The sequence below is a fragment of the Podarcis vaucheri genome (genome assembly GCF_965113315.1).
Source record: "Podarcis vaucheri genome assembly, chromosome: 13".
In the NCBI taxonomy this organism is placed as follows: Eukaryota; Metazoa; Chordata; class Lepidosauria; order Squamata; family Lacertidae; genus Podarcis; species Podarcis vaucheri.
In genome coordinates this window covers 53,193,151-53,217,946 of record NC_138751.1, presented here as the reverse complement: position 1 = coordinate 53,217,946, position 24,796 = coordinate 53,193,151, and the positions used below count along the sequence as shown (strand labels likewise).

The 24,796-nt window shown below is 41.8% G+C and overlaps 1 protein-coding gene and 1 long non-coding RNA gene across 5 annotated transcripts in view; one reads left to right on the top strand and one right to left on the bottom strand.

Annotated features, from left to right (window-relative positions):
* Window positions 1–24,796, bottom strand: part of RPRD1A (regulation of nuclear pre-mRNA domain containing 1A) — a 43,019-nt gene that overhangs the window by 2,745 nt on the left and 15,478 nt on the right. The window contains exon 7 of one of the 4 annotated variants that reach the window (XR_014212809.1): window positions 799–4,512. Coding sequence is in view for 3 of the 4 variants with exons in the window: in XM_082195082.1 (XP_082051208.1) it covers window positions 4,363–4,512 (150 nt within the window). In the remaining variant the exon portion in view is untranslated. Of the gene's footprint in view, window positions 1–491; window positions 4,513–23,321; window positions 23,417–24,796 lie in introns of those variants that run through there. The other 3 variants (XM_082195082.1, XM_082195083.1, XM_082195084.1) reach the window with 3 other exon arrangements.
* On the top strand, window positions 8,519–23,477 carry LOC309516399. The gene is made up of 4 exons (XR_014212880.1): window positions 8,519–8,698; window positions 19,644–19,745; window positions 21,128–21,234; window positions 23,347–23,477. It is a non-coding gene; the product is annotated as an uncharacterized lncRNA (long non-coding RNA).

Genomic DNA, 24,796 nt, shown 5'->3' with positions numbered 1-24,796 from the left:
ACTGTTCTTAACCTGAAGCACCACTTTAGCTAATGGGGCCTCCTGCTGCCGCCACGCCACCGGAGCACGATTTCTGTTCTCATCCTGAAGCAAAGTTCTTAACCTGAAGCACTATTTCAGGGTTAGCGGAGTCTGTAACCTGAAGTGAATGTAACCTGAAGTGTATGTAACCCGAGGTACCACTGTAGTAAGGGGTTGCAAATATAAACATGATTTGTTTCTAATTCTGGGTGTGTGCTCAGTGTAATGAATGTTTGGCCTAATTACTCAATGTTGAGGATGTGTTTTCAACAACTCAAATTTTGGTAAGGCAGCAAATTACTGAAACCTGGACCTCAAGGCTTGCTCTTGGCTTACTTGTCATTTTTTGTTTAGAAGAAACAAACCTATGAGCACACATGTCTTGAGTACACATGTCATAGTAAGTAAACTAGGGTTAGTGTTTTGGTGCTCCTAAGAGTGGGGAGTAAAACAGGAGTGATTTAGCAGCATACAAAAGCACAATATTTATTCACAGTGAGCTGTGTTTTATGTACTTCCATGGCATGTGACTAGGATCAATGGCTCCTAATAAAACAAGGTTCAAGTTGGCAAAACTAAGCTGAAATGTAAACATTTGCCTGAAAGCTACCTGCCAAGAGTAGAGTAAAATTTTCCAAAGAACTTATTAATTTCTATATTTTGGTAAAAGAAGGGTGCACGTATTTGAAGAAAAATATTTACATGCAGAAAAATGAATTCTACAACTAAGTGTTTCAGCAAGGCTCAGTGGCATAACACTAAACTATGCAGTGGTACCTCGGGTTACATACGCTTCAGGTTACAGACTCCGCTAACCCAGAAATAGTGCTTTAGGTTAAGAACTTTGCTTCAGGATGAGAACAGAAATTGTGCTCCGGTGGCGCGGCAGCAGCGGGAGGCCCCATTAGTTAAAGTGGTGCTTCAGGTTAAGAACAGTTTCAGGTTAAATACGGACCTCCGGAACGAATTAAGTACTTAACCTGAGGTACCACTGTATGTTAGAATTAAGTGCACAAGCCTCAGATTCATTGCTCTCCCCTCCTCATCAAAGCAATGCTCATGGAGGGAACGGAAAATTGGTAGCTTTCACTTCCATTTTCAAATGTATCTTTTTGTTATGTTCAAATATGGAACTGTGGTTTACTGTCTACCAGGGCTTTTCTTCAACTGGAGCTCACAGGAGCTTAGCTCCAGCACCTCTCAGATGGACACTATTGCCATTCTAAAAGAACAAGGCAGAAGTTCTAGAAAAACTGCGGTTTGCTCTGGTTTAGTGAAACCAGCAGGCATCATTACTAGTCACAAATTGGCTTATTCCAATTAAGGGGTGGGAGTGCATTAGCCAAAGGCTCATATAAGTAACACTAATCTGTGGCTAAACATTGCATGCAAAAAAGCAGATGCAAAACAAATTGAGGTTTATATTTTAAACTTATGCAATTCTGCATGGTATGAGTGGAATTTTCCTGTGTCCTTTGGAGAAAAAGAAATTATAATTATATGCTTTGTTAAATCTGGATATTATAACCTCCTGATGTCTGGAATGGAATGGATTAGAAAAAGCAGAAATATTACAGTGTGTCTGAACCATGAAAAGTCCTAACAGCATAGAGAATTTTCAACTCCATGAAATCCCTCTCCTTCCCCTCATTTTTTAAATGTGAAACATAAACTGAGATTACCAACCACCTTTCATCTTGCTGCATTCTGACATGTGTCTGTCAGTATTTTAGGACTATGATAATACAATAAAACTTCAAACTATCAGGCACAAGCTGTTCAAAATACAAGCAAAGTGTTTTTTCCCCTTATAGTTTGCCGTTATCTTCCATAAATATTACAGCAAGATGCAAAAGTTGAGCAATTTTATTCCCCACTAATTTCTCTGCCTGAAATTTAAGCATATAATTCCTTTTCCGTTCAAATTAATCGGTCTTAGATGTGCTTACCTCTGCTGGATCAAACTTTGCAAACAGCACATGATATAGGTAACAGAAGTAGATGCACCTCAGTTTAGCATTCAAAACTGACAATGAAATGCTTTTTAAGTATAATCCAAAACTGCTACAATAAGACAGAAGCAGCAGCAGCAGCAAGCTGCATTAAACTGTTTTGAGTTTCCCAGAAAGAGGTATTATATTTTCACATATTTAAGTAGCTATATTCAAAATAGCATTTTTCCTGTGAAATAATTTGTTTTATCTGCCACTAGCATTCAACATTTTCTCAGTGGTGGAAATGTGAATAACTTCACTGTTCTAATTTTAAAGGTGACAATTAAGAGTTAAATGTTTGCCAGGTAGCAGGGCGGCGTCACTTAAGGCCACTTCCTATATTTAAATTGTAATATAGTCATAGAAAGGAGTGCTCATACCTGCTAATCGCTTCTGTATCTGACATTGCAACATAAAATCTATGTCTTTGAGGGGTGGGATGAATTCACCACCCAGGGTGAATAAATGAGGTAGCCTTTTCAGATTGCCAATGACCCTAGAATATGATCAGCCATGCTGACCGCTGGTAACAAATAAGTGACAGTGGAAAAGTACATTAAATGTGTAAAATAAATTGCCAAATATACATAATGTCCAATTTGGGGCTTTAAGTTTTGCAACTTTGACCTAATTTGGTGGTGTAAGGCGGGTCAAATAGGGACGCGGGTGGTGCTGTGGGTTAAACCACAGAGCCTAGGACTTGCTGATCAGAAGGTCGGCGGTTCGAATCCCCGCGATGGGGTGAGCTCCCGTTGCTTGGTCCCTGCTCCTGCCAACCTAGCAGTTCGAAAGCACGTCAAAGTGCAAGTAGATAAATAGGTACCGCTCCAGCAGGAAGGTAAATGGCGTTTCCGTGCACTGCTCTGGTTTGCCAGAAGCAGCTTAGTCCAGCTGCCCACATGACCCGGAAGCTGTACACCGGGCTCCCTCGGCCAGTAAAGCAAGATGAGCGCCGCAACCCCAGAGTTGGTCACGACTGGACCTAATGGTTAGGGGTCCCTTTACCTTTAACTTTTTAAGGCGGGTCAAATTAACTGGAAAACATCCTTAATGTATTACAGTAATTTTTGAGAGCATCACTGAACAAGAATGAAACAAATAGTAGATGTCTTTTCCTCAATTTCCTAAACCATGCACTGCAATTTTGTGACTAGCATCTGCAGCAATTGTGCACACTGGCCCCAGATGGTAAGAACCACCCCATTTTTAGACTCCACTGCCCATAGACCAAATGGAGAGCTGTATGTGCAAGCAAATAGGTAAATATGCTGAAAGGCAGTGGCCATATATCAGTGTGAACTTCCTCACCCTGAGTAGTCAGGAATAAACTTTCCCCATGTTAACACTCCAGGCTTGGGAGTGATTTGTTGGAACTTTTCTGCAATTAACCTTCCAAGCTGACTTCATCCGATGAGTTCCCCATTAGAGAAAAGATGCTCAGAGCTCCAGCTAATGAATAAAGCACACTACAGAATTATGTTCTTGTGCTGCAATCATTTGCACACTTAATCTAGATTAAGCCACTGAATACAGTGGGATTTACTTCTGAGTAGACAGCTATAGGATTGAACTTCTAAACATTTTTTTTACCGCTAAGCACAGTTAATTGTAAAAAAGTATAGATTCAGTCCTATATAACCATTCCAATTCCTTCCAGATGAGGATTACACTCACTGGGCTGTTTGTCCTCTAAGATGAGGTTTTTTCTATTTGGATTTATGTAGAAAATGATTACAATGGAAACATATGGTTGCTGACTATATATAAAAAAAATCAGCCTTCAGAGAGGAGGTGTGATTACTATTAAAATTCTAAATCATTTAGCATTCTAATTCACTTAACTACGGTCATTTTTGGTCATTCAACATCTGTTTTTAATATAATTTGTATTCAAAAGTTTTTAAAAGGACATTAAGACAATGACTTTTTTGGAGAAGAAAAAAAATTACTGTCACATTTCAACCCAAATTGCAGGAGTCAAAAGACCTATTTTTGCATTTCTTCACTTACTATGTGCAGAGTCTTATATGATTAGTTTAAATTATTAGACCTATATCCAATAAAGATCACATAAGAAAAAGCAAAATAGAAACAATGTTCTCCTGGATCTAATCAAAGTTAGTACAAAAGTTAAATTGTAATAATCACTCTTTCTTTTAAACATAATAACACAGAGATTCTGCCTCTTAGATAGTACCTGCTTCACCACAGTTTCATTAACATAGTAAACAAAGCAACAGTTGACATTTCTTATAAATTAAAACACTGAGGTGCTACTCTCAACAAATATACAAAAATAATATCAATCCATCTGCCCAATTCCTCATTCCAGGGGAAGATCTGAATGTCAATCATCATTATAGACATCTCCTGCAAATGGAAGATGCACCTGACTTCCTGTGACATTGGGGAGTCGTGAAAGGTCAGGAAGGGTCTGGATCCGTGACTTGAGTTCTTTCCGTACCTGAGAGACTCTGGCTAACTTGCGCTTGTATTCCTGAAAGACAAGAAGAACTTTAGAGACTCCCTTCCACACTTATCCCATTCACTACTTGTTCTCAAACGGTTCTCAAAACGCAATTTCCCCCTCTTAACTACTTCACGGCCAGTGTGCAGACTCATATAGGCTGCCTGTCAAACCTTCCAGGGCTTCTCTTAGTTGTTCACCTTCTGTCCACAGGTACAGACTGTCTTTTCCTCACGCAAAAAAAAAGCAACTTTTTTTCAGGATAGGGTGGATTTTTATGCTCTCACAGTGATTTTCTAGACTGGTCTTGCATTATATCAGTGGTGGGCAAACTTGGCCCTCCAGCTGTTTTGGGACTACAACTCCCATCATCCCTAGCTAAAAGGACCAGTGGTCAGGGATGATGGGAGTTGTAGTCCTAAAACAGCTGGAGGGCCAAGTTTGGCCACCACTGCATTATATGAAAAGTCAGCCATTACGGAGGCAATGGGTTTCTTTGATGACCCTGTACTTGTGTCTTTAGCATCAACCTGGCATGCAGAAATTAAGCAAGTGAAAATGCATAGAACAAGTGAGAGAAAAATACCACTTTCTGACATTTCTCATCAAGAAAGCTAACGACAAACAACAGGAACTGTAAAAAGATGGAGTGTTACCTAAATGTGGCCTTTAATAATTTTAAAAAATGATCTGCATATAAATATGCTTTGTAAAAGCTTAGAAATTGGGTTAAAATACACACCAACTCTTTGAGAAGTAGGGATAGGTGAAGCTGTCTATTTCTTTTTTGGGGAGGGGTGAAATATAAGAATTTTTAAAAAGTTTTTCATAATACTGTAAGATATAAAAGCCTAATCTAAAAAACAAAAAGAGATGCTACAAAAAATACAACTAGACTAAGTAGAATACAGTCCTCTCTTCTTATTTAATTGAAAGTTCAAAAAGTACATAATAATATGTGCACTAAACACTGTGAGACGTAAATAAAAGAGAGAAAGAAAAAGAGAAACACAACCCGTGTAGAAGGGAAAATAAAGCGGGGAAGGGGAAAACCCAAAACTGTATACTTCACAAGGTTGTTATTGTACTTCACCAGATTGTGTCCTATTACAGTATTTGTAAGAATGTATTCCACATTTCATTGAATTTGTCCATGGCAAGTCTGCATTTATATGCAAGTTGTTCATATGTTGCGAGTTTGTATAAGTCTTCAATCGTAGAAGGGAGCCACATTTTTATTTTTCCAATTCATCAGTATCAGTCTTCTTGCTGTGGTGAGGGCATGGAGAGCCCACTTGGAATAGAGTCCTTTCTTAAAGGGAGTTCTTGATCCTTGTTATTGTTGTTCAGTCGTTTAGTCGTGCCCGACTCTTCGTGACCCCCTGGACCAGAGCACGCCAGGCACTTCTGTCTTCCACTGCCTCCCGCAGTTTGGTCAAACTTATGCTGGTAGCTTCGAGAACACTGTCCAACCATCTCATCTTCTGTCGTCCCCTTCTCCTTGTGCCCTCCATCTTTCCCAACATCAGGGTCTTTTCCAGGGAGTCTTCTCTTCTCATGAGGTGGCCAGAGTATTGGAGCCTCAGCTTCAGGATCTGTCCTTCCAGTGAGCACTCAGGGCTGATTTCCTTCAGAATGGATAGATTTGATCTTCTTGCAGTCCATGGGACTCTCAAGAGTCTCCTCCAGCACCATAATTCAAAAGCATCAGTTCTTCGGCGACCAGCCTTCTTTATGGTCCAGCTCTCACTTCCATACATCACTACTGGGAAAACCATAGCTTTTAGTATATGGACCTTTGTTGGCAAGGTGATGTCTCTACTTTTTAAGATGCTGTCTAGGTTTGTCATTGCTTTTCTCCCAAGAAGCAGGCGTCTTTTAATTTCGTGAACCAATCAGTTGTTACCAACCACAGAAGGTAGTAGCTCTCATCTGGGATCTTTCCTTTCTCCTTCCAGCCTCTCACCCTGGGAGACCAACATTTCCCTGCCTTTTACCCAGGGTCTTCCCTTAACCATCTACCACATGCTTGGCTATACAATCCCTGGACTTTAATGAAGGCCCAGAGCAGAGGATACCAAAGAAAAGAGAGGAAAATGAAGAAGTGATACGGAGAGAGGGAGGGAGAAAAGGGCAGGAGAAAGAAGCAAGTTGAAAGAGAAGAAAAATAAAAGGACTTCCCATTTTCTATCTGCCAGCTTCATAAAAAAAGGGGGAGACATTCCGTCCAAGATAAAATCTGTCTTCTCTACTTTCTGTTAAATAATGTTTCTTTTCAGTTGAAGTCTCTCAAAAACATTTCATTTCTTTTCCCCACAAAAGTCCAAGAGGGGTTCCTGAATTATTATTATTGGTGGAGGAAAATATCAACCATGTCTTTTCTTTAAAATCCACTTTCCCTCCATAATTCTCACCACCATGCCTCCATATTCATTAATAGTAAATTCTTCCTTCCATGCCCATATTAAAATCTCTCCACTGTGATCACATATTGGAATCATATTCCATAATTCTTTTCTTGTTATATATCCTTTAATTCATGCCCAGTTCTGTATATTCAAATTTCATCTCTTGTTGTGTTTCCATTTCCTACTGCATTTATCCTGATCTGCTCCTCCAGGGCATTTCTGTTTCTTCCAGTCTTTTCCAGAGATAGTAGCATAAATTTATAGCATCATTCTCTGAATTTGCTCCAAATAGTATGCAGAATACTTTCTTTCTTCCAGAACTTTCTCAAAGCTTTTCCCCTCTCAATTCCATCAATACCAAATTCAGATGATTCTCCATCTCTCCATTTATGATTTTATCTTTCTCTTCTCCTCCAAACCCATGTATAAGAGGCATTTTCATTTCATCATCTGCTTTCTCCAATTTTGCTGATTCATCATCCAGTCCTGTCAGGTTTTCATCAATTTTGTCTGAAATCTCTAGGTAAGTTCCAGTTCCATTTCTCATTTATCTCTATGATTCATTTTTTGTCCGCCCCCCCCCCCCCGTCATCTAATGTTGATCTGATCATTTTAAATTGTTCAGCCATCAACTGTCGAACAATACCAACAGTCAATGGGAGATCCAAAAGTACCTGTGCCATACTGGATACTTTTGATGCTTTTTATGTTATTAACAACTCAGCCCCCAGGCGCAGACAGCAGAAAATGGCTTTGATCAGAGCATTTGAGGTTGTTCCCTTGACCACTCTTATTTCCAGAGTGATTTAATAGCCAATGTCTGGCTACTATAAATCGCCATCTTGTGTTAGTGGAGAGCTGACAGAAAGACAAGCTGCAATTTCCTCTCCTGGAAATGAATCTGTCGTATTCCCCAATGGCACAATTCAAGATCCGATAAAGTTTCTCCAGCTTTGACAATTCTGGCTGAGGCTGATGGGAGCTGCCATCCACAAATATATGAACGGCACCAGGCTGGCTATCTCTGGCACAGACCTTGAAATAACAAGGTATAGCTATTGGGCATGGATTTTCTTTGCATCCTTCATAGCAGATTTATATATATTTGGAGCCTGATGCAGGCCTGAATATATGTGTCACTTGTCCTTGCCTCTGCCAGCACATCCTCACTCCTGTGCAACTTTTAAAGGGGCAGGAATCCTCTTAGGCCCTTCACCTTCCAACTTATCTTTTTATGCTTATATTTTGAAAATTAGTGAAGTAAATAGGTTTAAGTAGAGTAAGTAGCACAGTAAGTGTCATAATTTTCTTACTATATAATAAAATTGTAAGGCTGCCATGCTGTCATTGATAGCCAATAGGCAGCCACGGCAACTGCAGCGTCATAACTGAAGAGCAGGCAGGTGAGCAGAGTGGGTGGTAGATCGCCCAGGTGAGCGTGGAAGGGTTGGGTGAACTGTGAGGAAACAGGCAAGGGGGTGGGTGAGGTGTAAGAGACCAGGGATTAGTCAGGTGTCAAAGAAGGAGCATATAGTCAGGTTTTGGGAGAAGGAAGATGGCAAAGGGTAGACTGGTAGGTGGAGTTGTTGAGCGAAGTAAGCAGGAGTGACAGCCCCAAGTAAATTCAAAAGAAAGAGGATATAAGTGGTCAGTACTGATTTTGTCTATTTTGAAAACTGACATGGGTATAGGACACTGCCTTATATTGACTGCAACAACTGATGCAATGATGTCTACGGCAGCACTCCATGGCTTCAAGCAGTGGTCTTTCCCAGTCTTGTTACACAAGAACCTTTTAACTGGAAATGGTGAGAACCCCACCATCCTTCTCCATACAAAGCATGTACTTTCCCACAGAGCTATGGCCTCTCCCCTAAATATGACATTTTATTCAAATAATTTTAAAAGAAAAAATACTGCATTATGCTTAGAATTAATTCAACGGTGTCCACGATCTGCACAGGTTGGGATGATCTGGAAGGACTTTGCGATGGACAGTGTTAGGTTTATGGTTGTTCTGGCAAATATCTACTAACAAGAGGAATGCAAAAGTAATCAGACTCCAACTTAATGCCTTATGAATTAGTCTCATATTACATTTCAGTCTGGAAGCTATTTCCTCCAGGACAATTTTATATAACAAGGAATCGTCTCTGCAGTAACTGGGTTGTAGACTATATGTGCTGCATCTTTTTATTTATACAAACTCTGCAATAATCCAACTGTCTTTCTGCTTTGTTGGATGGTGTCTCAGTTGAGAAGCCCTTACTTGGCTTACAACTAGGCAACTATTTAACTAGGCTTCCAAATAAAGCCATGCTACTTGCCATTGAAAAAAATCATTAGTATATTCTCTCACTCCACTTATGTCCTGACATCTGTGGCTGGCAGATCACATGGATATTTTACAGCACATAATGCTTAGAATAAATTTGCATCATTGTACATGTCCCTTTTTCATTGTACTGGTCCAACCCAGCAATTTTTTGCTCTCCAATATCTACCTTAAGTAAAGGTAAAGGTAAAGGTACCCCTGCCGGTACGGGCCAGTCTTGACAGACTCTAGGGTTGTGCGCTCATCTCACTCTAGAGGCCGGGAGCCAGCGCTGTCCACAGACACTTCTGGATCACGTGGCCAGCGTGACGAAGCTACTCTGGTGAGCCAGAGCCACACACGGAAACGCCGTTTACCTTTCCGCTAGTAAGCGGTCCCTATTTATCTACTTGCACCCGGGGGTGCTTTCAAACTGCTAGGTTGGCAGGCGCTAGGACCGAGCAACGGGAGTGCACCCCGCCACGGGGATTCGAACTGCCGACCATGCGATCGGCAAGTCCTAGGCGCTGAGCTTTTACCTGCAGCACCACCCGCGTCCCTTTTTTACCTTAAGTAGAATTTGTTTAAGTGCTATCCTCATCTAATGAGCATAAATTTCTATTAAAAAAAATAAAAATTAAGAAGAACCCTGCTGGATCAGAAGGCCTATCTAGTTCAGCACCCTGTTCTTCCAGGAGCTAACAATGAGTATGGAAAGCCCACAAGCAAGACAGGAGCATAATATTACTCCTCTACTCACAACGCCCAACAATTGGTATTTATAAGCCCACTTTTCTCTGAATACAAAAGGAGTGAAAAAATGCATATAAAGCAAAGAAATACAATACAAAATAATTGTAATCCTAGCAGAATTTATATCGGCAGAGAAGTTACAAACTAAACCAGAGGAAAAAAGAGGTGGACATGGGGTGTGTGTGTGTCAGGTGGACAGCCTGAAGGAGAGTTTAATAATCTGGCTGTGACAATAGAAAAGGTCAGTCCTCAGTACCCACCCAGTTAGTCTCTAAAGGCATGATCAGTAGCATGTGTATCTGTGCAGACCAAAGAAAGAGCAACTGTGTACGTGTGGAAGGGGTCCTTTAAATATCCTAGTCCATGTCATATAGAGCATATTAAAGGATAATATCAGCACTTTGAATTGGTTCCAGAAGCAAACATGAAGCCAGCAGACTTTTGTTTTATCTGTTGCTACAACAGGTTCCGTTTGAAACGCTTACATTTTATTCCCAGTTGAAACATCTGAACACAGTTCTAAGGCAGCCCCGCAAAGTGGCATGGTTCACACATAATGCTAATCCATGATTTATTAAACCATAGCTTAGTGCTATGTGCAAACCCAGCCCAGCAATTTAACTATGGTTTAATAACTATGGTTAAAGGTTGCTCATTAACCACATTCATAGTTGGTTTTTTATACACTAGAGAACTTTGACCATAGTTTAGTGCTGTATGTGAACTCACACTCCTCCATAGCTGTGGCTTCAGGAGCTGTCATTGCCCCAAAGCTAGAGCTGTGAGTTAAGAAGAGTAAACAAATTCAAACTGCAGAGATAACAGGAGGGAGAGAAACTATTCTATGACATAACATAGTACCCTCCAGTTTTTGCTTTCACCAACTTTTCACTCATTTGGTCAAAAATCACAGGTGAAAACTGGATGTTGATCCAAATGCTCACCCAGTGTCCTTCTGCAATGCATCATTCCATGTGTTGAGCATTTGAATGCACATCCTCATGTACGTTCTGGGAAAACTAGTTGCAAATCGATACATTTTTATGCATGGCTAGAGCTGTATCAGGATCTTTGTGTACAATGATTAACTAATGGTTTGGTTAACTTGTATAATCACTAATAGGTCACAAAGAACAACAGTGTGAGCCAATGTGGTATAGTACTTAGAATATGGTACCCAGAAGACCCAAGTTCGAATCTCCATTTAGCCATGAAACTCACTGGGTGACTTTGGGACAATCACTGTCTCTCAGCCTAACCTACCTCACAGGTCACTAGGAGGATAAAACAGGGAGAGGGAAAACCATGTACATCTTCTTGAGCTCCTTGAAGAAAGGATGGGACATAAACATAACAAACGAACAACGGCTGTGCATAAGATGCTAGAGGCTGTTCAGCCAACCACATCCTCTCAACCTTTGCCCTGTTTAGATCCAGCCGGAGGGAATTAACCAGGTGAGTCCAATGTGTGGTGAATAAGGCTTGGCTGGAAGGAATATGGACACTATAGAGAGAGTGCTCCTTCGAGACTGGGTGTTAAATACAAGGGACTTTCAAAGAAGCCGGCAGAAAGGGACTGAGAGAGATTTAAGAGCCTCGGACGTGAGGTTGCCAGGCTGATAATAGATGGACTAATGCAGTGTTTCCCAAACTTTTTTGGGCAACGGCACACCTGTTTACTGAAAAAAAATCTCGCGGCACACCACCATTAAAGCCCCGCCCCGTGACGTCAGCGCGCAGCGTCACGCCGGGAGGGACACACGAAAGTGAAAGTTTTTTCCCTCCCCCTTGCCGGGGAACCTCCAAGCTTTGGGGGTGGGAGGAGGCAGCAGAGCAAGGGACTGAGGGACGGCGGCAACTGAGGCGGCGGCGGCTGTTGTGGTGGTGGCGGCGATAGCGGGCGGAGGAGGGGGCGGCGGTGGGGCTTGAGGAGCCGTCGCCGGGAGTTGCTGCTGCTGTTGTTGCTGCTGCTGCCCGGACATGCCGGCCTCCTCCTCCTCCGCTGTCTTGCGCTCCTCCCTTTTGCACACGCTGCCCCGCCGCTCGGCACCACCACCGCGGAGCCGCCCCCGGCTCGACGCGGATCCTCGCCGCCGCCACCTCTCACCGCCCGACTCGCCCGCCTCCCTCCCACGGCACACCAGCCAATGTCTCACGGCACAGTAGTGTGCCGCGGAACACCAGTTGGGAAACACTGGACTAATGGACTATGGTTTTGGGATTGAAACCGGGGAAGGGAGGGTGGGGCTTGGAAATCCAAAGGGAGCTTGATCTTTTTTATTCTGTGTTAAATTTTGTGTTGCTATTAGTATAAGAATGGGGAATTCGTGGAAGGGAAATAGGGTCGACCTTAGAAAAAGCTATCTATAAATGATTGAGGTATATAAGTTAAAAGTTGATATATAAATTGAATTAAATATAATAATGAATTAAGGTTAAAAATTTAATATCAATAAACATAATAACAAATTAAGGTTAAGAAATTAGAGATAAGAACTTGTTGGATAAATATTTGGACTTGGAATACAAGAAGGGGAGGTGAGGGGAAGTCGCGGAAAGAAGTTATTGAAAATGGGATTGTAAAGGATGAACTCTTTTTTTTTCTTTTTCTTTTTTGTATTACTCGAAACTCTAATAAATATTACTTTTTTTAAAAAACAATGTGTGGTGAATACATCTGTGCAAGAAGGGAGGGTGCCAGCAGTCCTCATGGAGGCTACAGTTTGCCTGCTCCCCAAGAAACCCAAGTGTTTGACAATCATCACTTGGTTGCAAGAATTCCTTTTTAAGGGTAAGTGCTCTAGAGCAGCCTTTCTCAACCTGTGGGTCCCCAGATGTTGTTGAACTACAACTCCCATCACCCCTAGCTAGCAAGGCCAGAGCTCAGGGATGATGGGAGTTGTAGTCCAACAACATCTGGGGACCCACAGGTTGAGAACCGCTGCTCTAGAGGGTGGTAGCTTTTAATGCTTTTGGATGGAACCAATGATCTGGATTCATTCCAAGTTGGGAACCAGATCAGCTCTGGTTGTCCTGATGGAAGTCCTTTATTGGGAGGGTTGAAGAGAGTGACCTTGCTGGTTTTGTGGTGGTTCCATTTCTACCTGCAGGGCCATTTCCCAGAAAATAGCACTGGGAGACTGTACCTCAGCTACATGGCAGTTATGCTGCAGTGTGCCTGGTCCCATTCTGTCCACAGTGTTGTTTAATATCTCTTTGAAGCTACTAGGAGTGCTCATTAGATCTGGAGTGAGATATCACCAAGATGCTGATACAGGGGCATATCTAGGGGTTGGACAGGCTGACTCCCTGCTAAGGGCGAAGGCCCAGGAGAGGACACAAAAATTATGCCTCTCCACTCTGACTCAGCTCCTCTGGCAAGGGGCTGGAGGGGGGAGCATGTCAATACAGCTCCTTCAGTTTCATTAGTCAGGAGACACTGTCTGGGTTCTGGTCAGTGGTTCGACACAGTGTTGAGTTGGATGAGAGCCTATAAGCTCTGGCTGAATCCTGATAAGTACTGTAAGTGAGCATTCCCAGGTTTGGAAATTGGGAATGTTGCCTGTTCAGAACTGGGCCACCCTCCCTCTCATAGAACAGGAACATAGCTTGGGGGTCCTCCTGGATTCAGCATTTTATGGGAGGCACAAGTAGCTTTCTTGGTGAGAAGAACCTTATACTAGTTTCAGTTAGCACAGCAACCGTTATTGCTCTTGGATGGGGATAGTTTGTCCCATGCACTAACAACCCTAGTGCTGGACGATTGCAATGCACTCTACATGGTGCAGAACAGGTTAGCCTGCTAGAAACTGCACTGGCTACTGCTGCTACTGACTCAGCTTTAAGGTGCTTGTATTGACATTAAAACCGCTAAACATCTTAGGACATAGAAACCTGGCAGAGAACCACCCCATATAGTTCTGCTTGTGTTTTAAAGATCTGTAGAGGATATTCCTCTGGTGGTGCCCGAAATTCAGTATGCAGTGACATGGAAGAGGGCACCACCAATTGTGCAACACCTTCCTAGAAGGCTGGTGCTAAGGTTTTAGTTTTCTGTGCCAGCTAAAGACCTATTTATTTACTCAGGCTTCTGGGCGATTTGCTGTCCACTCAGTTTGATGTGATGAAATTTCACTGATGTTATTAATTTGCTTGTTTTTAATGCTTTATGGTTGAAATCCACTGTGGGATGCCTTTTTGGTAGCGAAGAGCAGGCTGTACAGTACATATTTTAAATACTTTTAGAGTGGGGCTGTGGCAGTGCAGATGTTGCTGTGGTCCAATTGCCACCATCTTTGGCTATTGGTTGTGCTACCTGGGACTAATGAGAGTTGGGAAGTCCAACATCAGGAAAGCATTCTTTTACAGACCAATCTAAAATATTTACAATAGGTGACGAAGTAGAGTTATGAAAAAGGACAGAGGGTAAGGATTTGCTGAAAGGACTTTTTAAATGGGAATACAAAAGGGGAGGTGTGAGGGGGTCAAAGAACTAAGGTGATGAGATAAAGGAAATTGAAGGATGGAATCAACTTTAAACTTCTTATGTTTGTTTTTCTTTTTATCTATATCTAATCATTCTTTTGCTTTTATGTCTTTCTTTATTTCTCTTTAAATTGTTAGTTGTGTGAATTGTACTTTATAATTTTATGTGCGTTTTAAAAAAACACCTTAATAAATATTATAAAAAATAAAAATAAAATATTTTGAAAGCTTTAGAAATCAACTCAAAGAGCTAAATTACATTGGCTCTCACCTAGTATTTTAATGACAACTAAGGAAGATCACCCCCTCACACACACTTCTAAAATCTTCAAGCAGCCCTGAGGCAACGGCAGACAAACTGGAACAGGATAAAAGTATTGAAAGACGCTGCATTAAAAGAATCCGGCTTCTGAAGCCATATTTTGGTGTTCAAACCAACACTTCTTACATTTTGCTGCAATGAAGTTTACTATTCTGGTTTGTTCTTGGAAGACCTCCACTGACTACATGAGGCAGCTTGAAAGACTGCTGGCTCTTTGACTCAGCTGGGCTTGAATAGACAGGGTAGAATAATTTAATCATTCCTACAAATCTAGACGTGGTGGGCATAAATGCAATTCTGGCAACCTCTGAGATCAGCAAGTTGCTCAACAACAATGCAGCTCTTGCTAGGCTCTACCAACCCACCACATGCGGCTTCAGGGACAGGTGGCAGGGAATGGATTTGAGTGGTTGCCATGTGCAGGGTACATTTTTTGATCCTGTTGTTGGGAAGAGGTCATGATTCCATAAGTACAGGTGGGGTGGCCTAGTAAAGGGAAGGCCAATAGCTGAAGAAAGCATGTGCTAGTATACAAAACTGTTGTTGCTAAGAAACCACATGGAGGAAAGGCTCAGGATGCAACAGCCTTCAGGGAAGAAAGCAGAACAGTCCTGATCAAAACCAAAAGCTGCTTTCCAAGAAGAGCTACAATTTGCAATTTCGTCATAGTACAGTGGTGCCTCGCAAGATGAAAATAATCCGTTCCGCGAGTCTCTTCGTCTAGCGGTTTTTTCGTCTTGCGAAGCAACCCTATTAGCGGCTTAGCGCTATTAGCAGTTTAGCGGCTATAAAAGGCTTAGCGGCTTAGAAAAAGGGGGGGAAAGCAGAAAAAAATCGGAACACTCGCAAGACATTTTCGTCTTGCGAAGCAAGCCCATAGGGAAATTCGTCTTGCGAAGCAGCTCGAAAACAGAAAACCCTTTCGTCTAGCAGGTTTTCCGTCTTGCGAGGCATTCGTCTTGCGGGGCACCACTGTATTGAATTGACTGATAGCCCATAGAAATGGAAATCCAGGAACTCCTATCCCTTACCTGACAATGCTTCCTTTTTCTCTTCACCCTGACACATTTTAATAGTTACACCAGAGTCCAGAGGTGGATTTTAAATTTTATTTACTCTAGAAAGAGCCTTCAACAGTCTATCCTTGTGGGGGTCTCTCAGGCCACCTGTAAGGAGGCTACAAACCACCCACCAATCATAAATCTGAAACACTCAGCATGTACAATTTACCGAGACTATAATGTATTTGTTTTGTGACAAAATTCATAGTATTTTTAAAGCAGGAGTGGTCAACGTGTGTCACTCCAGATGTTGTTGCATTCCCAGCAGCCCCAGTCAGCTTGGTCAGGGAATGATGACAGAGTTCAACAGCATCTGCTTTCTTATACATTTTAAGGGCCTGAGTGGAAAATGTTGGGGGAAATGGCATTAGTCAAAAATAGGATTGCGGTCAACACCCAAATACCAGAAATGTGTTGCCATCATGGAGATAAATGCCAGTACTATTATTCAGGGGATGCTCTTTTATGCTTATTAAATTTATTGGTAAACATTCTATAAGATGCTCAAGATGATATATAGTACTAATAACACTTAAAAGATAAATATGCAATGGGCTATTTGGTCTTTTGGGAAGAAATTTATTCTAGCAACATCTTATCAGCTTTGATCCTCTGGTCATTTAAAATAATAATAATAATAATAATAATAATAATAATAATAATAATAATAATAATAATAATAATTCTTTGCTATATTTTGAAAGAACTTAAATATATGTCTATCTCAGAGCCAGAAATTTGGGTATCCGTGCATTAATCCCTTGTATAGAGGTGCCAGCTAGGAATTTACTAGTGAGCTGTATCTAGTATTATACCCTGAGGTGCTTATGGAGAAGAGCACACCAAGCATGCAACTTGTCTATTACGAAAGCAAGAAGTAATAACAACTCCTGGATGAGCACATGGGTAACAAAAAATGCAATGCTATGGCAGTTCCACATCCAGGGCACACATACTTTCCCCCTCTACTTTAGGGTCAGTAGCCCTTCAATGGTGCACATGAGGTCATGGCATGTATGCAACTGCCTCCATGCTAGGATTCGCTACCGCAAGATAATCACCAACTTGGGTCAGCTTTAGAAGAGGATTAGCCTTATTCTCCATGACTTTGCGTATCAGTAGCTACTGCTCATGATGGTTATGTAAAACGTCCAGTATCAAAGGCAAGATGGCTGGAGATCACATGCAGAAGAGGGCTAGGGCACTCGTATCCTGCTTATGGGATTCCAACAGGAATATAGTAATCCACTGTGAGCACAGACTGCTACACTACATGGACCTTTGGATTGATCCAGCACTTATTATGCACTCAGGTTTATGCCATGTCTTATCATCTGGGGCTCTAGAGAAAAAAACAAGCAGGATAAACCTCCTAGTAGCACAATAAAACTATTATCACATTTGCAAAACTAAGCAGGGTCCAGAATGGTTTCAAATTGGATGGGGGACTATGTGTTGAGATTTCTGCATTGCAGGGGGCTGCACTAGATTACACTTGGGGGTCTGTTCCAACTCTACAATTCTATGATGCTATGAAACTGCCATCATATCATGCTCCATAGACAGCACTTGGCTTTTTGGCTTAAGGGTCATCAGCCCCATTCCAGAGTGCCCCTGGTGGAGCATGGCAGACTGACTGCAGTCACTTTGAGCACCTGCCCTCCAAAGGAGGCAGTGTTGTAGCAGCGGACTGAAGACTTCCCCACTCTGGTCCGCCCCGCAACTTGCCCAAGAGGGCAGTTCAAATTTGTGGATAGTAGGCTATAGGGCAATTCATAGTGGCCAGCCAGGGGATGGTACAAGGCCTTTTGCCCACAAGGGGGCAAAAGGGATAACCATGATGGGCTACTGAAGGAATGGGTTTCTGTGCAATCAGTTTGAAACTGACCCAAAATCCCCATTTTTCTTCCTCCAGGGGAGCATTTCTAAAATGCTCTAACTTGAGCTCTTGAGCCAAAACCCAGCTATATAAACAAGTGCTCAAAGCTCTCTTCCTTATCAGTCCGTGACGGCAATGAGTGGCCTTGGCAGTTCCAGCAGAGCAGGGATGACGTGTCTGGATCTTATCTTACATCGTGACCACAAAGATGCACAGACCTTGTCAAGTCTGACAAGAGACCCAGGAACGGCACCAGGAGTTGGTGACCTCCTGCCCCAAGATAAGAGTATAGGAACAGGAACAACCTTTTATGGTCAAGAGTACCGGAACAGGAATAACTGTTTATGGTCATGGATGTCAACTTACGTGTATAAGCTGACGTGCTTGAATTCCTGGGGAAGGGGGGAGAGGGTGCCTGGAGGATATATATACACTGCATGAAATTTCTCATTTCTTTGGACTTGCTATGAGCTGACCAGGCAAGTGCCTTCTGCTATCCGGAGAGCAGAATAAACTCTTTCTCTGAATCAACCTCGGTGTCATTTGACTTCCTTCCTCCCTCCCTCCCCACCAGTCGGTAAAGTCTAATAAGGCTACACTACAACTACAGCCCACCCTGTGACTGGGTAAGCAGCCACTGCTGTACTTCTAGCGAGAAAGTGCAGGTATTCTTCCCGGCCTCCACTTCCCATGACCTCCAAGGCTTGCAATCCAGTGTCCCATCAGTACAAGGGCTTCCGCTTGAGCATAACTTCCTCCCTCCTGCCATGCTCTTCACAAATCTGCTCTGGGGGACTGGGCGAACCCCTAAAACAGATTTAGGGAGGGGATGGGGAAGTCAAGTGGGAGAAGTCTGGCTGCACAAAAAGAAATCCTTGGGCTGACAGGATGGTTACTTAGCACTGTACTAGATACAACTGAAAGCCTTCCATAGCTAAGTGACTCAGAAGGGGAAGAGAATAGAGGCTAAGGCTACAACTGCGCAATAATCAGTGGCAAGGCATAGAATCATAGAATCATAGAGTTGGAAGAGACCACAAGGGCCATCGAGTCCAACCCCCTGCCAATCTACCTAATAATCTACCTAGGCATAATCTACCTAAAATACAGTATACATACAATACAACCTTACTTGCCCTATACTATAAAAAGATGAGCTTATTCCCTTCACAGGGAAAGTATATGTGGCAAAGTATATGTAGGGAGCTAAAATGAACCAAAAACCTGTGCCAGAAGAAAGCCTGAATCATTATTTGGCTAGATCTCCCTGATAGCTCAGTCAACAGAGCAGGAGACTCTTAATCTCAGAGTTGTGGGTTATTATTATTTGAATTTATATATCGCCCTATACCCAGAGGTCTCAGGGCGGTTCACAGAACAAAATCAAAATATAAAACCACAAAATATATACAGTGGTCCCTCGGTTTTCGAAAGTACTCCATTCTGGAAGACTGTTCCAAACATTCAAAAACCGAAACCTGAATAGCCGACAGCTAGGTCTCAGGATCTTGCACTCAGTAGAAGTTGCATGGCGTGTTCAACTTCCGAGGCATGTTCGAAAACTGAAGCATTTAATTCCAGGTTTACAGCATTCGAAAACCGAAATGTTCGTCAACAGAGATGTTTGAAAACCGAAGTACCACTGTAATTAGTGCAACCCAATAACTCCCCTCCCATCCCACATTTTAAAAGGGCATAGGATGTCAAAAGGGCATAGGTTCCCGTCCTCACGTTGGACAAAAGAATCCTGCAGGGGGTTGGAACAGATGAAATTTGTTTTCCATGCAGCTCTACAATTCTATGAACCATAAAGATTAATTTGTTACCAGACTAAAGGGTTCGTGTGCGGTAGTATACACACTAGCTTCAACCTGAAAAAGTGCCTTTATTCCTACTCATATGTACATTTTACATTTTTTTTGTTTTACATTTGGACCAGATCACCCTGTGGGTCCTTTCCAACTCTACAATTCCATAGTCGTACCTTGGATCCCGAACACCTTGGTATTCGGACATTTTGGCTCCTGAATGCCGCAAACTGGTGAGTGTTCTGGTTTGTGAACGTTCTTTGGCACCAGAACGTCCAATGGGGTTTCCATGGCTTCCGATTGGCTGCAGGACCTACCCGCAACCAATAAGAAGTCGTGCTTTGGTTTCAGAACATTTTGGAAGTTGAAGAGACTTCCGGAATGGATTCCATTCAACTTCCAAGGTACGACTACTTTGGGATTGATTTGGTTTCTACATTAGTTCCTTATAAGAGTCTGAGAAGTAAAAGGCAGAAGGCCTGCCATTTCAAGGGTTAAGGGTATAATTTACTGGAATTTAGTACAACTGTTAATACTGAATGCTATTTTTATTTCATACATGCTTCATGGAGCTTATGAGTTACAAAATTATGTAAATTGTTTTTAATTTCTTATTTGCCCTTTACCATGAATACCAAGGGCAGGTTACAACTGTGTAAAAGCAATGATAAAAATCAGTTTTAAAAATTTATGATCAGAAGAAGAGGGTGGGTCTGGGGAAAAGGCAACTTGTTCCAACATTGTAGTGGTTCACACTAACTTGAAGTATGAATCGTACACTTCCCTATATGGACTGGAACTGACCTGAATCCAGAAGCATACTGAACCAGTTGTCAGCCTTTACCAACCTGAATTCAAACTTTTTAGGCTGCAGCTTTGATATGACAACATACAACCCCTGGAAGCCAAACACTACCCTACATAAAAAGATTAAAAAATTGTCCAGTAGCACTTTAGAGACCAACTAAGTTTGTTCTGACGAAAGCTTATACCCAGAACAAAGTAAGTTGGTCTCTAAGGTGCTACTGGACAGTTTTTTAATCTTTTTTTCCCGACTACGTCAGACCAGCATGGCTACCTACTTGAAACTACCCTACATAGTGCAATATCTTCATTTGTTATGACTACATGCAGAAACATGGAATACCACCCAGTGAAACAAGGAATCTGAAGATATTACAGAAAGATGGGGGCTCGGGGAAGGGCAGTTGGAAGTCTGTCTAGATAATCAACGACAAGATGACTAAAAATAGGTTGCTTTTCTTGGAGGTGGCAAAAATCAGATGTGTTGGCAGAAGAAACAGATTTGTACCATGCATCATGAACATGCCCATGATACAGAAATCCTGGGAAGGGTTGGAAGGAATTCTACATCCTCTGTCCCTAGCGTGCTACTCGCTCCAATTTTTCCACTTCTCCACTCCACTGCCTATAATCTATGACAAGACATGAACCACAAGAATACAAAGTGGAGGAAGGTGGGGAAGGAAGCATGCAAAACTAATTGTTTAAGAAGTTACATAATCTATCCTGCACAGAAGTTTGATTTATCAGCACAAGATTCTGTTTATTCTTTCCACCACCTGATTAATATGTATTTATGGCTCTATCACAGGAGACCAGGGGCCTGTGCGACTTGACATCCTTCCACAGGGCCTGCAAGACGGAGCTGTTCCACCTGGCCTTTGGTCCGGGCCGTTTGACCCCCCTCTATGGGACCCTGTAAGTTACCTCTTTAGCCCTTTTATTGGCTCATGTGGGACAAACATGGATAGCTGACCCCTATGGTTGTAATTCGTGGACAGTCATTTAATTTTATCCTGATTCTAATTTTTAAGATGTATTTTAATCATTTGTTTTAATGTATTTGATATTTGATGTTAGCCGCCCTGAGCCCGGTCTTGGCCGGGGAGGGTGTGGTATATTTATTCACTTATTTACTTAATTAATTATGTGCATGTGCCTACTAACAGCTGTTTTTCAAAGTTCCCACTTGGCCCTTGAAAACTGCCTCCAACGTGGAGATATCCGGGTACAGATGGGCTGCTCCCATGGCCTACCACTGAGTTCACCAGGCAGCTTTCACTTCCACCCAATGTTGCCCCTAAATGTACCAATGTTAATAGCTAATAGCCATTCACATTAATTTATATTTTCCTATGTCATGCCACACTTGCAGACAATAGCTTACTGTCAAAACCTCCTAAGTTATTCTGCTCGCACTGAGAGAGCAACTAGGTGTGAAAGTTTTACTTCTATTTTTTAATCACAATGAAGTTAAATTCCATCACAACTGCTGTGTCAGCTGCAAAATTTGGCCATCACTCTGACATGGGTGGCCCAACCTCCACTAAAGTCACTCCACAAAGGGCCCTCCACAGAGATGGAATTTCTTCTTTACCCTGTATTATGCAAACCCTCTCTTCACGCTTGACTGACAGGCACTACAATCCTTTTTCACAGGTTTAAGTTGTGAAAGAATGGTTTCAGCTTGCTATTCACATGGGAGCACAAATGATTAGGCTGACTTATTTCAAAGGATGCATGCACACTTAACATTGTTAGATTTTGACACAAATTGCAGCTATGCAAATCAGATCAATCTTACCACTCCTGGTATATGTACCACAATAGAGCCAAAGTTGGAAAAAACCAAGTGGCAGTTTGTTACCGTATTGCCCTGAATATAAGCCTCACTCCCCCCCCCCCAAATTCTGACTGTGAGAAGTTAAAGTGCGACTTAAATTTGCGACCTTACAAAAATGGGCTTTTATGGTATCATTGCTGAAACAGACATACAGTAAAACGGAACGGGTGTGAGTGCCTGCGGAATTTTAAGGGAGCGGCTTATTTTCGGGTATTGTCTCTCCTCCCCCCCCCCTTGAATTTTAAAGGTGCAGCTTATATTCAGGTGTGACATATTTGGGCCAAAACGGTACATGCAACAAGGGCAAATTCATATGGCCATATATTAAGATAATGGCAACTATTGATTGCATGACATGTGGTGAATTTCTAAGCCAGGAAAAGATCCTTCTGCCTTTTTTTCTCCACTCCCCACCTTTATTCCATTATATAACTAAAGGCAGTGCACATCCGAACACTGATTAGGCTCAGACCTGCTAACTTCAGCATAGTGGGACATCATGTGTTAAATTCACTATCAAAAGATGTGGTGACGGCTTTAGAAAGGATTAAATTCATGAAGATAGGCCAATGACTCTTAAAAATGGAAGCTAAATGGAACCACCCTGTTCCAATGCAATGGACCTCTAAATATCTGGGGAGAAACCACCAAGGAGGAAACCCTGCCTTCATGCCGTCTGTGAGCTACTCAAAACGCAAGCATCTGCTGTTATTAAAAGAATGCTGAATTAGATAAAAATATAGCTCTTATGACTATAAGGGATCAGCTACTGCTAATGTGATATAGTGGTTGTCAACAGAGGTTAAGTTCAGTAGAGGGTAAACATCACCTCAACAGATCACATAAAATTTCCTCTGTTGCTAGCAATAAGTGAACTCAAGCATTCTTGCTAAAGGCTCTTGGGCTCAATATGCATATTTTAATTCTAAACAGATGCAACCTATCAGGAATGCTTGAGGAATTAGTAATTTAAATTCAATAAAATCGAGCCTTCAAATTTCTAGCAAAAATGAACAACAAATTAATATTAAATTGGCAGCTATGTGGCTTGCTTTAGGTATTCCATTTTGTTTAGATGATGTCTGCAACATATGCCTAGTATGATCAAAGGTTATCTGCAGGTATGTTTTGTCAATCTTCAAAAACAGGAGACAAAGCAGGATTTTGATTTTGAATTTTATTTTTAGCAGGATGCATTACTAATGGAAGATGCCACCATTAGAAGATATGGTCCATGCTCCTCACCTGAAACAAAAGCTAGATAGATGTTAAAGAAGCTGGATTTTAAAAATATAAGACAATACTTACCTACATGAAGGTTAGAGGAACCTTAATGAACAATGTTTGGGTTTGTTCTACTTTGTAACAAGTTATTGCTGTTATGTTTAAGGCACAATTAATTTTAGGAAGGGGACATTATGTACTGCGGATTTAATTTTAAGCTATTAAACCAAAACAGAAATTGGCAGTATAGATGCAACTCTTATAAATAGCTCTCTGCTAAAACTAACATTGTTACTTCCCTAATTGAAGAAAAAAAGCAAGTATGCATATAACCCAACATTACAAACTACCTTAATTTAGGTAATATTCTAATGCTATTCCACTACCACCCCTCAAAAAACAAGCACCACCATAGTAGGAACACAGAGCTGTCATCTAGGGCTGTTGGAACATTCATTAGAATATATTTATATAATAATAATAATAATAATAATAATAATAATAATAACAACAATAATAATAATAATAATAATATACTACTGAATAATAGTTATCTACATCTGAGGAAAGAAAATTAAAATAAATAATCATTTCATACCATATTTTTCGCCCTATAGGATGCACTTTTTCCCCTCCAAAAATGAAGGGGAAATGTGTGTGCGTCCTATGGGGCAAATGCAGGCTTTCCCGGGCTTCCTGCAGCTCTGCGCCACCCTCCGGATCCCGGCGCAAAGCCGCGCGGGGCTCCAGAGGGTGGCGTGGAGCTGCCTGCGCTCCAGGGCTTCCTGCAGCTCTGTGCCACCCTCCGGATCCCGGCGCGAAGCCACGCGGGGCTCCGGAAGGTGGCGCAGAGCTGCCTGCGCTCCAGGGCTTCCTGCAGCTCTGCGCCACCCTCTGGATCCCCCCCAAAAAAAAATTTAGGTGCGTCCTATGGGGCAGTGCGTCCTATGGGGCGAAAAATACGGTAAACCTGTTTCACCAGCATATAAAATTCAAAAGTCATATGTGTATCCTATTATGATTCACAAATATGCATCTAGCTTAATTCACCAAAAGCTTTCTTGTGCAGACTTGCTAGTGGAGACTATGGGTTGGATCTAGGCTAAGTGAATTCAACTTCGGTCCTACTGAAATCAATGGGAAAAATTAGTCCTAACGAAGTCACATTGTTTTTGGTGGGAACCAAGTGCAACTAAGGCTGCAATCCTAACCTGGGACTGTACCTCCATGGAATTAAATAGGACTTGCATTTGAATAAACATGGTTAGGACTGCACTGTAATGTATTCTGGGAAATAAATCACTGGGAAATTATGCACTAAATATATATACCTAAAATATATCTACTAATATCAAACATGTCCAAGGAGTCATTTGAAATTTATAAAACGTTAAATGTCAAATCTTAACGCCT